Raw genomic sequence first — 18,145 nt, forward strand, 5'->3', positions numbered from 1 at the left:
ATGGGCCTCCCCCAGTTGTGGTCTGAGCCGGGCTCTCACATCTTTCCCTCTAAAAAAGATTTCAAATCTCTTTTTTGGTCTATGGTCAAGGATGAATACGTTGCTCTCTCAGAGAAATCGAACCTGACTGGTTTGTTTCTGCAACATAAAATAGTCCCCTACACCGAGTGTTTTTGGGATATAATTGTTAAAACCATAGATAGGAAACTTTACTTTCAGTTCCGTTTAGGTACATTGCCATTACGGGCCTTTACCAGTGGCTGGCAGAAGCCGGTGACCCCATTTTGTCCATGTTGCATTAACCATAAAGAAACAGTGGGACATTTCTTGTTTGTTTGCAATGCCTATCATGAACCTCGACATAAGTGGCTAAAACCCATATGCAATAGATTAAAGACCCGGTCAAGTAGGGAAGCCCTACTCATCTTGAGAACTAACACCTCTGAATGTCTTTCAATCGGAATGGCCAAATTCCTAGGATGGGCTTGGTTATTAAGGTCCAGGATAGTTTATAATACACCGCCATGATCAACCTATTTAGTAGGTTACCTTTCAAGATTGTGTCTTTGACCAGTATTGATGCTGTATCTTTTTAACTGAATTTGTATAATAACAATCTTCTTTCATCGTCTTTATGAATTCATTTGATTTAATTGAGGTTTGAACTAGGTTTTAATTAATTTTTAAATTGTATATAATGCTATTGACTATGTAATACTGCTTTTTATCGTATGTTTGTAAATACTTTGTCTTTTATGAAGAATATTCGAAATAAAGACGTTAAAAACTGAAAACTGATTAGTTTCAGTTTCCTGATAAACTTAAAGACGTCAATCCATGTGGTACTGTAATTAAAGCTGCTTTCTAGGCAAAAGGTCAAGCCAAGGGAGAGGAGTTGGTTTTCAGCTTCCGTGAGGTTAAAGTCAGTGAGATTGATTATGGTTTTGGTGTCCACATTCATTTGCGTCTCCAACTGCTTTTCTATTTGTTGTTCGACTTTGGATTTACTACGCTTCCTTCTCTCACGTCTCCTGCGGTTCCGTTGGTGCCTGGTTTCTTGGGCAGCCGAGGACGCAGGTCCGATCTTAAAAAATCCAGTTCATCTGCAAGGCTGAAATTACCAGTTGTGGTGCGCTCCTTCCTCTTAATCCTCTGCCATCCTCTGAATCTGTCCCACTTTCGATTGCTGAGCTGAGATCAGATGTTGAAGCCGAATCTGCTTCATCAAGGGCTGTTGCGGCTCCCCAGTGTTGTGGTTGAGGGTTTGTTCATTCTCTGTTTTTTTCGTACCTCCTGGCAAAGGTGAAAATCTGACCAGATTTGTAATCTTTTCAATCAAACAAGGGAGCTAAAGAGGGAACAAGTGCCAGGACGCCCTCCAATCAACAATAGTTCCAACAAAAAAGTACTGGCACACTGTAGCAGAAAACTTTCTTGTTACTCTGGACTGGGTGGGAGGGAGTGTGCGTAATCACAGACCTCCAATGCTCGTTCATAAAATCTAGAGACAACCCATCCAGAATGCTACAAACTTAACAATTAAAATAGATAGAAAAGTCAGAAAAGGAGAGTGTGTAGTCAGTCCACAAACAAATACACTCTACAGACACCCGCAGATAGTGACGAGGTGAGAAAATATGTAGAGAGAGAGAGAGTACCTCACGTGCGCACCACCAGAGGAGCTACTGGTTGGTTCTCACCAGCTTGCCCACATTTCTTTCATCATCGGTCACTCTCTCTCGAGAAAAAAGGGGGTGTACGGTGTCCAATAGAAAACACAAAACACAAGACAGTGTCATGTGAAAAACGCAACAAACAAATAAATTGTGCAGACAACGACAAATATAAAAATAGTGAAAGTGTCTAGACTCACAAATGATTGTTTTATTCTGGTTAGGAGTCTATCACTCTGTTAAAAACCACAGCATGTTGCATACCTTAACAATGACGGCCAACATGTTTCATTGCCAATATAGTTTGTGGCAAATTCATTTGTAATCTGCCTTGTCACAGGCGAATGTGAACGCTTTGCGTGTTTTAATTGTTTCCTCATGTTTCTTGAGCCTTGTAGTGATTTCATCACGACCGTTGGATATCAAATCCTTTTGATCCATGGTGTCAAGTTCATTGTAAATACGATCAATTTCCTTCAATGTTGCTACTCGGTTGATTTACGCATATTTGATTAAGATCATGGTCAGTCGCATGGATGCGTCAAGATTGCTCTCTGTCCATTCTTTGACCATTTGTGGGTTAGGGTTTTCGAAGCTGGGAGCCAGCATTATTCTCAATCCATGTGTGACACGGCCTATGTCGTGGTATTTTTGTAAAGATTTACCCTCCCACCACTTCGTTAGTTCTGTGCAATCAATTTTTCCAGTTATTTCAATTTGGTTTTGTAATCTTCGTTGCAAGAGCCCTTACTGAAATCAGTGGCTCTGGATTGGTTTTTGAAATTTAGGTAGATTTTCAGAAAGCGCTCCTGCAGCTGCTTCCCGCTCAAAGAAGCGCTTCATTGGACATGATGGATAAATGCAAGCGTGGCAGATTGCCGATATCGTGGAGACCAGTGCTGAATATCAAAGCAATCAAATATAGACCTATTCAACCCTGCCGAAATTCCTGAGTCATAAGTACTCATCACTTGGTGAAGAGATGACAGACGTGTCTTCCGACTTGAAATACACCTCGGCCGCGGTGGCAGTGTAGGAAACTTCTTGGCTAGCAGGGGGCAGCGATTAGTCCTTTCTCCTCCCGGAGACAACACACGAGTACGACTGTAATTAATCGCGATAGCCCAAAGATGAAAGATGAAGAGGGGGTCTGTGACGCGGAGACCGTCGTTCTCAGCAGTAATATCTAAGCAAAATCCCAAGGTTCGGCCGGGAGAACATAAGGGTACAGAATCCAATTTGATGAATATAAAAGTTGTTTATTGCAACATCATCAAGTCCAAATGATGCGTTTCGGCCGCCGGACTGCGGCCTTGATCACATAGCGCGCTGCAGGTAGGTTACAGCTAGATATAGACCTGGAAGCATTTATATGTTTACATGATCTACCAGTTTGGTTATTTACGTCCTATTTCCGTCCTTTGCAACGTAAGTTGAGACCGGCTCCCGGTGAGTCATATGCAAATGACTACAGTGCTGACACATCAAAAATATCGAGTGACATATTAAACAGACTCCTAAAATCCACAAAGTACAATTACATCACTGAACACCTATGGAAGGACTAAGGATGTGTATTAAAACCAATGTGAATATCTAGATGACAGACATATTTGGAACAACATTAAAAAAATATTGGGAAACATGATGGAGACAAGAGTAGAAAGACTATAGCCTAAACTGTTGTCATGCAAAGACATATATAACATTTTTGAAAAATTAAAAGGTCCTGGCTCACAGACATATAAAGTACCTCCCTTAATATGACGGGTGGAAAGTTTCAAGTCATCCAATCAAAAGGATGGTAAAGAACTATGCTCCAGGGAGGGACACACTCAGAAAGTGTATGGAAAGCCTTCAAATAAGATGCAAGTTAATGAGTGACAAGAAGGTCAACCAATGGTAAGCAAAGGCCTGGCGCAAAGTAAGTATAGGTATTTTCCACAATAGGTCTTTGACAGCCAACACCTAAAAGCAGTCTGTAGCCTAGAACGTGATCTAAAAGAAGCAGTGAAAGAAATCACCCAGTTACTGAATGGCCTGTAAGTGAGGCACATTAACCTGCACATAGAATGCCAACTACCTCCAGGCATGCATTATGCCTAAACCAATAATATTGAGATTATCAAGGTTGTATAGAAGGGACCAGAATATCATGTGGCTCATACAAATAGCTTTACTTTTCACTGAACAAACTCCAATATGATCTCACCCAATCACTTTAACAACAGTGTTTCAATTAGCAATTACTTCATACCCAGTCAATTTGGTAGAGAGGATTTTACTGCCAACATATGACATGGCCTACTTAAGACCAATTCTACACACTTAGCAAAGTGGCATATTTATGTACATTGTGAAACAACTCAACATATATGAAGAAAAGTGTGGACTTGTAGAAATTATGCAGAATGGCAACTTACATATTACGTAACTTCCAGGTGTCGTGTACATCCCATTAAGGGTAACTGTAAAACAACCATTCTGCTGAACATTTGTTGTGTAGGAGACTACATTTTCTGAGGTCCACTGTATAAGCAATTCAATTATGGTAAAGTTTTCAAAGGTCACATTTGGAATTCCTGGAAAAAGAAAGAAAACTGAATAGCAAAACAGAATTCAGAATAAATAAGGCTGACAGTAAAATTATTTTTGACAGAGTACTTTGAAAACTATTTTCAGTTTCTACCATTTCAATAATGACATCTTGTGTCATATAGCCATCCATACTACTGTTCGTAACGTCACAGGTGGTATATACCCTACAGCAGGATGTATGCAAACCACCAACGTACACCGTTAATTTATATTGTAAATGCAGTCGTGTGCACAGCAACTTAAAGCTCTCCTGCTTTGATAGGAATCCTCATCCTCACAGCCAGGGCTTTAAGTGGGATGAAGATAGTGAGGAGTCTCTAAAAAGGGCGTGGACTAGGTAATTAAGGGCATGGCTTAAATATGGAATTTACATTTTAACAATTCCCCCTCACCTGTAAGCACTGCTTTTTCTTTTGCTTTCACCTTGTCAGTATTTCGACAGCTGTGTACCTCATGCAAACATTTGCACAGAATCACAATTGCAAATAGAATATGTGACCATCGCCCTGTGTGCTTTGCAGACTCATCAAATATTGGATAACCATATATTCTGAACACCTTTTTGACCCACTGAGAGGCACTGTGAGAAATTTGCACTGCCCTCAGCTTAAAGCTCTCAGGCGTGGCTTCAGCAGCCATGGTGGTGGCTGCATTCTAGGGCTGCTCCCATGGCCCCAACGAAAATCTTTCTCCATCCCTTGTGCGACAGCAATGCTTTTGCTTCCTCTACCATCTCCTGAGCTGGAGGGGACTCGTCGACCTGAGCTGAGCCGCTGCTGAGCTGCACTTTGGGCCTGAGTAGGCGATACCGCCACGAGGCGTAGGCATGATGGTGTCCCGCAACTGAGTCGGGAGCTTGGAGGGACACAGCAGGACCCACAGAGCTCATCACGCCTGTTGCAACTTTCAACGGCTGCCCTTAGGGGGCTCTGCTCCAGGGACGAAGCTGTTGTGGAGTAATGCTGCCATTTCACACTGCTGCGTAGCTGGCCACCGGCTCCCTCGGAAGTGGTGAGCGCGGATCTGGGGGCCCGATCGGCCCAGGGGGAGAAGGCACAAAGTGCACCATCTGAACTAGACATGGAGGAGGTACTGGGGCACAAGGATTTGGAGGAGTGTGCACCTAAGAGGTAGGGGCATTTGGCCCTGAATTGGCACCACTTGGGCTCCTCTCGTCTTGCCAGTGCCTGCCCCTGGGGGACCACCTCATAACCCCCATACCAAGAGCTCCGCTATCACTATTGTTTCCATTGGCTGTGACAGGAAAACTGATAACTCTGTGGCCAGTGTCACCAACTTGAAGGGGCCCCTCTGAAATTCACCTGGTGGGGTGTTGGACATGAGATACTCTACGTTGCCCACAGTAGACTGTTTGGGTTGGCAGACGAGCCATGCTCAAAGATCAGGGTATACATCCTCGCTCCCTAACTACTGGACCGTTGCTGGGACTGTGGATTAAGAGGCTGAGGAGGATGTGCCTGCTCCCAGGGGACTAACTCAGCACCCACATGTGAGGCTGTGCTGTGGAGGCCCCTCCCTTCCCCTTCGAGAATTTTGTATTCAGGTTGCTTGGTGCCTGCCTTGGTGACACTTGAGCCCCGTACAAACATATCGCCCAGCCTCAGTGCTTTCCCTCTGACCACTCGATCTGTCACTCCAGCAGATTCTCGGTTGACCTGGCTGCTTATTCTGCCCCGCTGGGGTAAGCGGGCCACAGGGGGAGACGTGCGCTCTCCCCCGATATATCCACAGATTTCCAGTTGATGACTGGGTCTGACAAGTCTCCCTGCTGGTAAGGCACAGAGGATTGACCAGTACACCAAACCAGCCTCCGGTGCCCACGGGGCTACTGGACGCCCCTACCTTATGAAAGCTACACAAGCCAGTGCACACAATCAAAATTACAAAAGGCAAGGTCCATGCATAAGAACAGAGATAAGCTGAATCCAACTGAGATATCAGGTATTCTTTAATAAGTTGTACATAAACGGCCAGCCGACACGTGTTTCATCAGAGAAAGAAGTCTCTGAATCTTCAGGGCTGTATATTAATTCCAATGCAGAAAAATCTAAAGAACATTGCTCGGTCATGAACGGAAATCCCAATTGAGCACGAACATGAATAGCTGCCAGGTGCAAATCACCGATATCAAATACTTTGGTATTTATAGGTACCAAGACAGAGTCACGCCAGTAAAAAATTATTCCCACACAGGGTCGAATCTCCTGAAGCGATCCTTATTACGACAAAAACAAACACAAAAGTAAGTCAGCTTGATCCGAAAAAGGGGGGGGCACGTGTATTGTGTCAAACACACCCCCTGAAAAGTTAGAAGCGTAGAAAAAGTGCGTTCAGGCGGTCCCAGTACAATCCTAGAGGATTCGACCCTATGTGGGATTCATTTTTTACTGGCGGCTCTGTCTTGGTACCTATAAATACCAAAGTATTTGATATCAGTGATTTGCACCTGGCAGCTATTCATGTTCGTGTTCAATTGAGATTTCCGTTCATGACCGAGCAATGTTCTTTAGATTTTTTTGCATTGGAATTAATATATAGCCCTGAAGATTCAGAGACTTCTTTCTCTGATGAAACACTTGTCGGCTGGCCGTTTATGTACAACTTATTAAAGAAGACCTGATACCTCCGTTGGATTCAGCTTATCTCTGTTCTTATGCATGGACCTTGCCTTTTGTAATTTTGATTGCGTGCACTGGCTTGTGTAGATTTCTATTGTGTGTTAGGGTTTCCCTGCACAAACTAAGGGGTTTTAGGGTTTCCCCTTCCAGTTAGCACCATACCTATTTGTTGCAATTTGATACCTTATACGTTTACCTTCTGAGCGCCATGTCTTCCTGCAGACTTTAAACCCGTAACTTTCTGTGCCCCTACCTTATGAGTTCACCCCCATGCAAGCAGACCACACTGTTATCCTTAAGGCGATCCAAGACTCAAGAGCTAGTTAAAACTAAAGTGTATGATGTCCAGTTTGATGTGTACCTGCTGCGTCAGGACCTGAAAGAATGTCCCAGTGGTTTGTAGTGGAGAGGGCGCACTGGTCTCTGCCCATCGGCCACCGACCATTGATAGCGTGTATGCCCAAACATCGAGACTGGGACATTATCCTCCATGAGGCCAGGATGCAGCAAGACCTAAGCTTTCAGAATGTGAGGATTATGGCCTTCCCAGATCATACTCTAGCGATCCAGCAGCGTAGAGGTTCTTCTGAAGACATGAAGCAGAAACTCCAGGGTCTCAATCTGCAGTATATGCTTCTTTTGCTAGCAAGATTGAAAGGAATATTTAACTCTTCTACCTATTTCTTGGATACCCCAGATCAGGCTTGGGAGTGGGCGACGGAGCAGTGTGCCCTTCAAAAGCCTGGCCGTTCTAAGGGGGTCGTCTCCCAGGGGGAGGCCCCCCTTTGCTCTCCTAAACCCCCCAAAAGGAAGAGGACTCACTTCAGAGAGACTCATTCCTGCCCGCAAGGAGACCAGACTCGATGAGCCCCGACCGCAGAGATGCAGAGACTGGCACCCTTGTCCTGAACTCACTGCTCTAAGGCACTCCAAACATTTCCCAATCCTGGGAGGGGGGGCTCAGGCATTCCCCCATGAGGCTTCGAACATAAAACTGTGTGATACTGGTCTGAGAACATGGGCAAGGAAGTGAAACACGGACAATCCAGCCTTCCTCTCCATACCAGTTTACTGTAATGTTTCAGGTTTTGTTATGGTTACCTTGTTGTTGGGAAACTGGTATGATATATTGTTACTTGCTGCCAGGCACTAGAATCCTCTATGTTGGGGCCGTTAGGAGCTTTTGGGTAGCTCTAGGCCCCGTCTGATTGGTAGAAGTGGGATCAGGGCAACAAATGCTGCAGAGGTCTTTGTAAGGGGTGGGGAAAGTTGAGGGCATGGTTGTCTTGTTTGTTTTTTCATGTGTGACCACTCATGTCACTGGCACGTTCCTCACACACCAAATGTTCACACTCTGGTACGCCGCCTTGAGCAACCCTCTAGTGATTGAATCCCACTGGACCCCGGTGTCAGCCTGTGTGGGCTGATGCCCCCTTGGTTTTTGCCCCCTACTGGTACCCATTAAGTTCTGAACTTGGAAAATTAACGCCCTCCTAGATCCCATTTAGCGATCGGTTGTTCTCAGGTGCATGACGCAATATCAGCTAGCAGTTACCATGCTTCAAGAAACTCTCCAGTTGGCCACACACTGTCGCTTCAAGAGTTGCTTCGGTTATGGAGTGTTCAATGCCAGGTTTTCCCCAAGGCTCCCGAGGAGTGGCCGTGTTACTGCACAATGGGTTCCCCATTGGTGGTATCTGCATTCCATGAAGAAGATACCCAGGGGTGATATGTGGGAATTGAGGGTAAACTGGAGGGCAGGCACTGCAATTTCCTGGCGGTCTATATTTCCAAGCAGCAACTCCAGCTCACGTTGCAGACACTTTGGTCTCTTCTGCTGTCCCTTCCTCTTGATAGGTAGTAATTTCAATGCCATTCACGAAACAATACAGGACACTGCCGACCCTCTCTGACTGGGGCATCATGCGCGCTCCTGGCTGCTTTCCACCTGGGTGGACTCAATGGGGGTTTTGTGATGCAAGGAGAACGTGGCACCCCCATGAACATGCATACACCCACATAGCGGCAGCACACAAGACCCTGTCGCCATTGACTAGATTTGGCTCCTTGAAGCCGATGTTCTCCAACTTACAGAGATTGGGATCCTTCCCCAGGGTATATCATTCCATGCCCACCTCCTTCTTAAGATAATCCTCCACGCGGTAACCCTGCGACCCATGTGGCACATTAACGCCTGGTTTCTCACTGACCAAGATTGGTCAGACTTGGTTAAAAAAGAGATCCACTCTTATTTTTGTAGGTTGACCAGGTCACAGTGGCCTCTGCTGGCAAACTCTTGGCGGCCAGTAGACCTGCCCTTAGAGGGCTGATCAAGGGGTATATCCAGGGAAAGAATGAAAATAAGTTACTTACCTGTAACTTTAGTTCTCCAGTATTGGAATCTTTCATAGATTCACATGCTTGAATCATTCCCAGTCGTCGAGATGGGAGTCCCCGGTATATCAAAATAGCAATGCAAAGTTATCACAAACTAGAAACTAGGCCTAGGCCCATTTTCAGTTTTGTAACATGTCTACCTCTTTTTGTAAAATAGACCAAACAAAGCAAACAACTAATCAGACTAGCCTCACCCTCTAGAATCCTCCTAAGAGCACGTCAGACCCTCAGATTTTCGTAGCAGTAGTGCCATAGGCTAAACCATAGAGGTAAAAAAAGAAGGTTGAGCTTTCCCAGGGGAGGAGGGTGGGTCGCATGTGAATCTATGAAAGCTTCCAATTATGGAGAACTAACGTTACAGGTAAGTAACTTATTTTCTTACTCCAGTATTGGAACCTTCATAGATTCACATGCTTGAATCAGAGTAGCTAGCAGTTATGAGCACATTATTTCTGTGGTCTTCTTTAGAAAATAGTACGTTAGTTCAGACAAAGAGTAGAAAAAGGATACCATTTCTTCAGCCTGGACCCCGCAATGTGTCAAGACAAACATTAATAGAAGGCTTTAACAATACAATTAATTGCGAAGCATCATCCGCGCAGCAAAAGACATTCTCAGAATGCGCAAAACTCATATGCAGACAGTATATTATGGAACAAAGCATTTATCAAAGAATGTGCGAGGATTTTAGGAAAGGAAAAAGGAAGGAGGGATGAAACAGAAAAGCTCGCCGCTACTGAAACAGGTTCCTCAGGGCTGCTTGGCCCACTGCAGTATCATTGCGCGTTGAAGCATCCAAGTAGTAATGTCTGGTAAAGTTATGGATACTCTTCCAGGCTGCTCTGCAGATGTCCTGGATAGGTACCTCAGCACAGAGGGCCGTTGAGGAAGAGACTGCCCTCGTGGAATGAGCACGGACCTTTCCCTGGAGGGGTTTCCCAGCCAATTGATGACAGTTCTGGATAGAGCTAGAAATCCAACATGTAATGCCCTGTTTAGACAGGGAAAATCCCCTGCGAGGAGCACTATAAGCTACAAAGAGTTGAGGTGACTTTCTAAAGTGCTTAGTTCTTTGGAGATAGAATTTCAAGCAACGTTGAATGTCCAGAGAATGAAGTGATCTCTCAGCGGGTGTAGTAGGCCGAGGAAAAAAAGTCTTAAGAACCAGAGGTTTATTCAGATGAAAGACCGAAGGCACCTTAGGAATGAATTTGGGCTAGTTCGAAGTACCACTTTGTAATTTTTGAACTGAAGAAAAGGCTCCTGGATAGTTAGTGCCTGTTCCGGAATCGAGAATGCAGTATGAAATCTTCTCTTGTAGTCCAACAGCATGTATTTTAAGTCGGAAATAAAAGAGGAAGGCATACAGACCACCTCCTCCTGATATTCCCTATGGTATACCTGGGAGGATCATTGTAATGTTCTCGCTCGTATCCTTCTTCAGAATCCTCCACCTGGCACTTGACGTGCAACTCTGAAGGACTATGGGCATAACCGAAAGGCCCTTCCTCATCTGAATCCTCCTCTTCCAGGAGATGAGAAGGTAGTAAAGGAATCACTGTGCTAGGTGAAGTGACTTCAGGAGTAACCTGACGCTTCCTGACTTCTTCCCCAGAACTTTTCACTCCTGTAGACTAGGTCGTCAACGATGATGATACTGCTATAGACGGCGCTGTCGTATATACCATTGTAGTTACCCTCGACGCCATTGCCGTTGACGCCGTCGTCGTTCTCGCAGTCGTCTGTCATAACTAACGACAGCTTCGTCGTCACTGCCGTCTTAGTCTCCGTCGTCAATGGTGCTGGAACCACCGTCGTCGACACCAGTAAGGCTCTTGGCGACGATCCAGACAGCGGAACTGTTGTAAGCTGAGGAGACTGGCCTTTGTCACTCCACGTCGATGATGTCGATTATGGTTTTTTCGTCAACGGCTTCACCGACGGTAATTTCTTTGTCTTTCCTCAAGAGGAACAGAAGAAGGTTTTTAAAAAGTTTTTCTTCCTTCAGGAGAAGAGGAGGAACAGAGCTAGCCTTCTTTACTCCACTCTCTCCTGTCATAAGTCCATTCCTTTCCTTTACACCTCGGTGAGGAGATTTAGTAGGACTGTGCCTGTCAGACCCATGGGAGGTCTTTTTAGAGGCTTTTTGAGGGTGCTCCTCAGAAGATTGGGGGTCAGGTCTTCCCCTTTTAGCAGATCTTCTATAAGACAAAGCAGATGAAGCCTCATCACTGTTGTCACTGGAAACAGGCTCTCTTCTGGATTTCAACTTCTGGAGCCAGGTCAGGAGACATCCCTCACGATCTCTCAAGGTCTTAGTGGAGAAGGTACGACATATCTTGCAATGTTTGGCTCTGTGTTCCGGATACAAGCTGTAGATGCAGTCTTTACGAGGGTCATCCACATAAAGCCTCTTTTTAGAGCAGGTGGTACAAGCTCTAAAAAGGCCCTTTTTCTCCTTGTCTGCCATCAGGAATTTAAGAAAAAAACAAGTTGAAGAGTAATTTGGAAGACAAAATAGTTGAAAATAACTCGCAAGAGTATAGAATAAGAAATAACTGAGCAGAGCTCAGTGGAGACTCCCTAGCACAATGTGGGGTAGAAAATCTGAGGGTCTGAGGTTCTCAGGAGGATTCTAGAGGGTGAGGCTGATTTGATTGGTTGTTTGCTTTGTATGGTATCTTTTACAAAAAGAGGTAGACATGTTATAAAACTGAAAATGGGCTAGGCCTAGTTTCTAGTTGGTGATTGCTTTGCATTGCTATTTTGATATCCCGGGGACTCCCATCTTGACGACGTGGAATGATTCAAGCATGTGAATCTATGACAGTTCCAATACTCGAGTAAGTGCAAAAACTGCTGCAGACGACAGCTCTGGAGGTCCAGATCCACTCCCTGGAGAGGTGAATGCATCAACTACCTTTGGCTGACCTAAACCGCAAGTTGACGCTTGCAAGGTTTAGCTTACAACAGGTATCACCGGAAGAGGCCAGACAGTGCTGAAGGGCATAGATGCAGCGTGTATATGAGCAAGGGGTTAAATCACAGAAGCTCCTGTACTGGCTGGCTACCAGGGACACTGCCTCTAGAGTGGTGCCCTCGATTCGTGACACTGAGGTATGCCTCAGTGAACAGGCTCCAGAAGTAGCACAGATCGTTGTGGACTAGAATCGCGCGCACTACGCAGAGACACCTTGGTCTCCTCGGGAAGCTGCGCACCCAGTACCCAATGCCCTTGAACCTCCCTGTCCCTGGACAAAGATCTTGATCAACCAATCGTGGTTGAGGAGATGAGAGAGGCACTCTCCGCTATGACTCTGGTGAAAACACCAGGTCCAGATGGATTTCCAATTGAGTTTCTCAAGTGATTTCGGCCTCTCCTGCTCTCCCATCTCATGTGCTATACACCAAAGCAGCGGAACAGAGATAGTTTCCCCCGGAGTAGGACGCAGAAACTATTGTAGTGATCTTTCACCCTTCTAGGTCCTGTGGGTTGGAAAAAGCCCACGTTGGAACTTCACGAATTGGAGGAGGAGAGACTTTTAGGGAAAAAACTCAAGACCTCTTTTCGTTGATTATTTTTTAGCATTTTCTTTTCTCTTCCTTACATGCCGTATAGCGCTGTGTACTCAACAAACACTTCTTCATTCATTCGTTCAGTGATCCCTAAATCGGGTCAGCCATTGGATAGGTCTTCCTCATCCCTGCCCATCTCTTGTATCAATGCCTACAAATAGGTGTTCGCAAAAGTCTTGGCTAATCGGCTCAGCCATATTCTACCTTACCCTACTTGGTACACCCAGTAGCACTCAACACAGTATCCAGGTGGCTCTCTCTCAGGCTCAACACCTCTAAAGTCCTACAGCACTGCTCTGAATAGATTGAGAAGGCCTTTGACACCATTGATTGTTCCTTCTTAAAGGCAATGCTGTGGGGGTCAGGACTGGGTCATCAATTTTGTAGACATGTTGGTCTCCTTTATGCTAACCCAACCACCCAGGAACAGGTTAGTGGGACTCTCTCACTGCCCTTCCCGATTCGTAGAGACACCCAACTGGGCTGACCCTCTACCCTCTTATTTGTCACGGTGATTGAGCCTTGAGCATTCCTCCTTTGGTGCAACGCTCTGGTGCGGGGATGATCCTGGAATAGGGGGGGGCAGAATCAGAGGAGCGTATAGCATGATTTGCTGACATCTTAGTCTTCCTGGAAAACCTGCAGTCCTCAGGGGGGAATGGCACACATCTATGGTTATTCCTTGGCCGCGCAGCTGGTTACAATTAATGATTGGTTTAATGGGGCGGGACAATCCGACTTATCGGGTGGAACTGGCCTTGTTGGGCTTGGATGGGCTGCTGGACTTGCTGTATGAGACCCTGATCCCCTGACTGTACACGAGTGGCACTATTGTGCTGAAGGACAGCACTCCAGTATATAGACTGGGAGCGCAGACTCACAGGGCTGATACCCATTGTGGCAGGGGACATGGATCCATCACACTGTTGGGCTGCGGGATTTGCGAAGTGGGACAGAATAGGAATCGTTCATCTTGTGGATATTTGGTTTGGTGGTGGCGTACAGATGTTCCACGACATGCAGGAGGAATACCAGCTCTCTCTCACCAAGTTCAACCAGCACCTGCAGTTGCATCAAGTCTTGTTGGAAAATATTCCCCCTGGTACACAGGTTTTGGAATTCAGCACCCTTGCGACCAAGCTCTTGATGGGGAGGCTGGGAAAAGGAGTCAGCTCCCAGACTTACCGGTCTCTCATTGTTAATGCTCCAGACCACGTCCCTGGGCTGTGCAGGAAGTGGAAGGCTAGATTAGGTGAAGTCGAGGGTGATGAGTGGTGTGATGCTAGACTGGCCCCCAGGAAAGTGGCCATCTCTGTGTGCCTCCGAATGGTCCAGCTTAACTATTTACACTTATGTAAATGACTCCCCAGCGGCTCCACCAAGCCAGCAGTCTCTCTCAGGCCCACTGCACCCGTTGTTCCTCAGCAGAGGCAGACTTCAACATGGTTAGGTGTGCCCACAATTGGTCCCCTTTCATGGAGGAAATCGAGGGGGTTTTTCGCGGCAATTCTTGGTCGCCAGATCTACCTTACCTCAGAGTTGGTCTGTTGGGGATCGCGGATGGACAGAGGTTGGAACACATTTATCAGGGTGGCAACACTGGTGGCCATGCATATAACAATACAAAAACACAAATAAAAAAATAAAAAAAACACTGGTGGCCATACCAGAGATCACTCGCAAATGGAAATCCCCAGCCCCCCCATTGGTGGTGGAGTGGATAGATTGGTGTGCCCAGCAGGAATGGCCTATATATGAGGAGCCTTGTTGCCCGCGGAAACACGAGACGATCTGGTGCAGGTGGTGGAATTATCATGGGCTGGGTGTGGCGATTTAACTATTGTAATTTGGTATTGTAAATACTGTGCTGACATGTGGTCGGTGGTTATGTTATACATTGTTGTTGCTGTTAAAATCAATAAAAATCGTTTTTCAAAATTCCAGAGCTCTCAGTTGTAACCCCTTAAAAACACCTGGCGGCGACTCAGTTCAACGTATGCACTATACAAGAGTACTATGTTACACACAAGCAAAAAAATATATGAACACAACATCCTGAGTATAGCTAACACTCCACAGTGATGCAAGATTAACTAGAACATGTGAAATATAAACAGTAACTAAATTGCTGACATGGATCAATGCCCATTAATTAGGTAATGGTCACACTAATAGTAACTCTCCTTATCTACAGCACTTCGAAACTGTACAATCACGCCAATAAAGATACCATAAAAAATGTAACACAATCTTGTCAAAGAAAATCACATCAACTTCTAGAGTGGACTTTTTGGGCTTGTGTTTCACTCGAGTAGGAAACCCTTCTTGAATGTTTAAGAACCTTTGTTTTATTGAACATGTCCTCGAGACATAGAGATACATTTATTTGCAGATTGAAGGCTTGGGCTGGTGAGAATTACTGGTATTTAGTCCACTGCTATTTTAAATATAGAATTGTAAAGTTTATTGCGATGGATGCCATCTGCAGGGCCTGTACTCTCCATGCTCCTAAAACAGTATTAGAAATGTTGCTACTTTGCTACTACATGTCCTCATTTCCTGGTTCGGTCTTTCTCTTTCCACCTGCCTCCGGAAATAAAAATAATGGTTTTATTCAACTCATTTTAGCTCGAACTAAGGAGCTGGTCACCAAATACTCTGCACTGAACCTAACAAATTAAAATGTGTTGTAATTGTTTGGTCTGCAGAATCAAGCTGGTTGAAGTCACCGGATGGTCTTCAAGGGGTAAAGCTCTTGGGTCATCAAGAGTAGTGTGAAAAATCAAAGATAAAGGATTGTACTCTTCCCGATTACCCAATAATACCACCGATTTCAAATTCTGAATGAGTTAAAATGCCATAACAGTCCAAATATTTACTATGGCAGTTGGTTGTTTTACCCACATACATTTGCCCAACAGAGTACATTAAACGAACAGCTAATCATCCTCCTGCTGCTGAGCCGAGCTTGAGCAGAAGAAGGCCTGACAATAGGTTTCCTGTCACAGGGAGGTGTGACCACCTCCCAGACAGGGTTTAGTGTATTGGGGCTGGGTGGGTGCACTCAGAGTGCCAGAAAGTCTGCACTGGGGGCACATTTGGTGTCCCTGTGTCTAGTCCAGCTCAAACCAGTTCTGCGATCCATTGGCTCCTGCTCTGGCACAAAACTGGACAAAGGACATGGGTGTAGCCACCCCTCTGTCCTGCCCCTTCCCTAGGAGGGTCCAGAGAATCTTTCCAACCCCTTCCCATGGGTATAAAGTGGGTAACCTGACTACAGGACTTTAGATTTTACCTGGACAAGATTCTGCTAAGAAGAAACCAAGTACTTCGACTGCCTGCACGATGCTGGACTACTGAAGAATCTCCCTTGGAGTAAAGGAGTTACTCTCCTGCAAAAGCAGGCACCTAAATGCATCTGATCAAATTGCTTCTCCCAAGCTCCTGAGGACTCTGAAGATTTCAGCAACACAAGAGGTGAGTTCCCGAAGGTCCCTGAGGTGAATCTGGCCTCTCAGCGACTCTGAGACCAGTATCCCTCATGTGGACCGTGCAACCCGAACCACTGTGCACCGCATACATTTGCAGTTGCATATGCTAGTTGACGAGTCCCGAACTTGTGCATTGGACTCCGTGTAGTCCTGACTCCGAGCAGTATTTGCACTGAAGATTTCCGGCCTCCACTCCCCGAGTGTCCTGTGGGCTGGTACTTTGCAAACTTGCTTGAGGTCTCCTCGCGATCCCTAGTCCTGGCGAGGGTCACCTTGTTTGTTCTTGGGCTTACCTGGTTGCTCCAGACGTGCCCTGACTCTCCATTGCTTGAAGAGTCCCCTGCATCTTGCTGGTCCATACCGTAACCGGTGTCCTCTGACTGTGTGGGCTGCATTTACCAAGGCTTGTTGGTGCTCCATCCAGACATCGACCCCTCAGCTCTCAACAACCTTCGTGGGACAGCTCACCTCTGGATCCTGGTCATTCTTAACGTCTCCTGGTCTCCGTGGCTGCAGAGTCAAGCAACCCTTCTTCACTACTGAAGCACTTGACATCGGTGGGAATTCGACTACTGAGCCCCTGGTCACCTGATGTGACCCAGACTCGCCTCGAATCCAGGCTTGGATTCTACCAGACACTCTTCGCTCCCTGGCAGCAGTACTTCTTTGCAACTCTCCATTGAAAACGACAAAGGTTTCTGACACCACTTGACCCCTATGCACCCAGCTCCTCTGGGATAGGTAACACAGGTACTTCGGTACTCTCTGGTGGGTTGGCCTTAGAACCTCCTATGTTCCAAAGGGTTTGCTCAAAGTCCTATTAGAAGTGTCCTTAACTTGTAACTTTGCAACGGCGACTTTCCCATCGAGTTGTACGGAGCACGCGTTTGTGTATCCACACTGCACCCGTCCTCCGTGGGCTCCCTGTGTCACTCCTCTGGGTGGTTCCTTGGGGTCCCAGCGATTCTACGTGCTCTAGGCACTGCGTCTAGTCAAGTCGTTGTTGTTGTACCATTTTTTTAGTATATGGTTCGGTCTCGCCCGGGAGCCCGCTGTGTATTTTGCTATTTACGAATGTTCTATTGAGTCAGTATTGTGTACTTTGTGCCCTAGTCTCGTATAGAGACTAGAAGAGAGTGTTATATTAATAAATACATATTTTTATATAAACACTGTGTGGTTCTCCTTTCATTTAGGAGGTGATATTCTGGTAAAACAAGCAGATTTACATTCCTTCAAGATTAAGCCTGAAGGCTGCTCTCCACAGCTACCACTAGGATAGCTTTCTAAAGGTTATCTTTGACATCATAAGGGTCGTGTGGACTGGTACAGGGTGCCCACTTTAATTAGTGGACAGCATATACCAGACAACCTTCTCACATAGGGTCCGTAAATTAAATGCTACTAGTGGGCCTGCAGCACTGTTTGTGCCACCCACTTAAGTAGCCCTTTACACATGTCTCAGACGTGTCATTGCAGCCAATGCGGAGTTTTAATAAACCTTTTTCGAAACCCAAACCATCCTTTTTAATACAGATAAGTCACCCCTAGGTTAGGCCCTTAACAGCCCAGAGGGCAGAGTGCAGTGCATTAAAAAAATTATGTGTTTAAGTTTTACATGTCCTAGAAGTGAAAAACAATGAAATTCGTTTTTCATTACTGCAAGGTCTACCTGTCCTATCCGATAACATAGGTTACCTTAATACATTTAATAAGTGAAAACTTCCACTTAGGAGAAGGTAGACAGGCAGAGTTTAGTGTCGATAGAATT

General features: G+C 45.7%; 1 protein-coding gene across 1 annotated transcript in view; it reads right to left on the reverse strand.

Annotated features, from left to right (window-relative positions):
- Window positions 1-18,145, reverse strand: part of PKD1L1 (polycystin 1 like 1, transient receptor potential channel interacting) — a 1,386,277-nt gene that overhangs the window by 1,196,908 nt on the left and 171,224 nt on the right. Inside the window, exon 5 of the mRNA XM_085607392.1 lies at window positions 4,097-4,255. Coding sequence (XP_085463518.1) covers window positions 4,097-4,255 — 159 coding nt within the window. The remainder of the gene's footprint in view (window positions 1-4,096; window positions 4,256-18,145) is intronic.

The sequence above is a fragment of the Triturus cristatus genome, chromosome 5_2, assembly GCF_964204655.1.
Source record: "Triturus cristatus chromosome 5_2, aTriCri1.1, whole genome shotgun sequence".
NCBI lineage: Eukaryota > Metazoa > Chordata > Amphibia > Caudata > Salamandridae > Triturus > Triturus cristatus.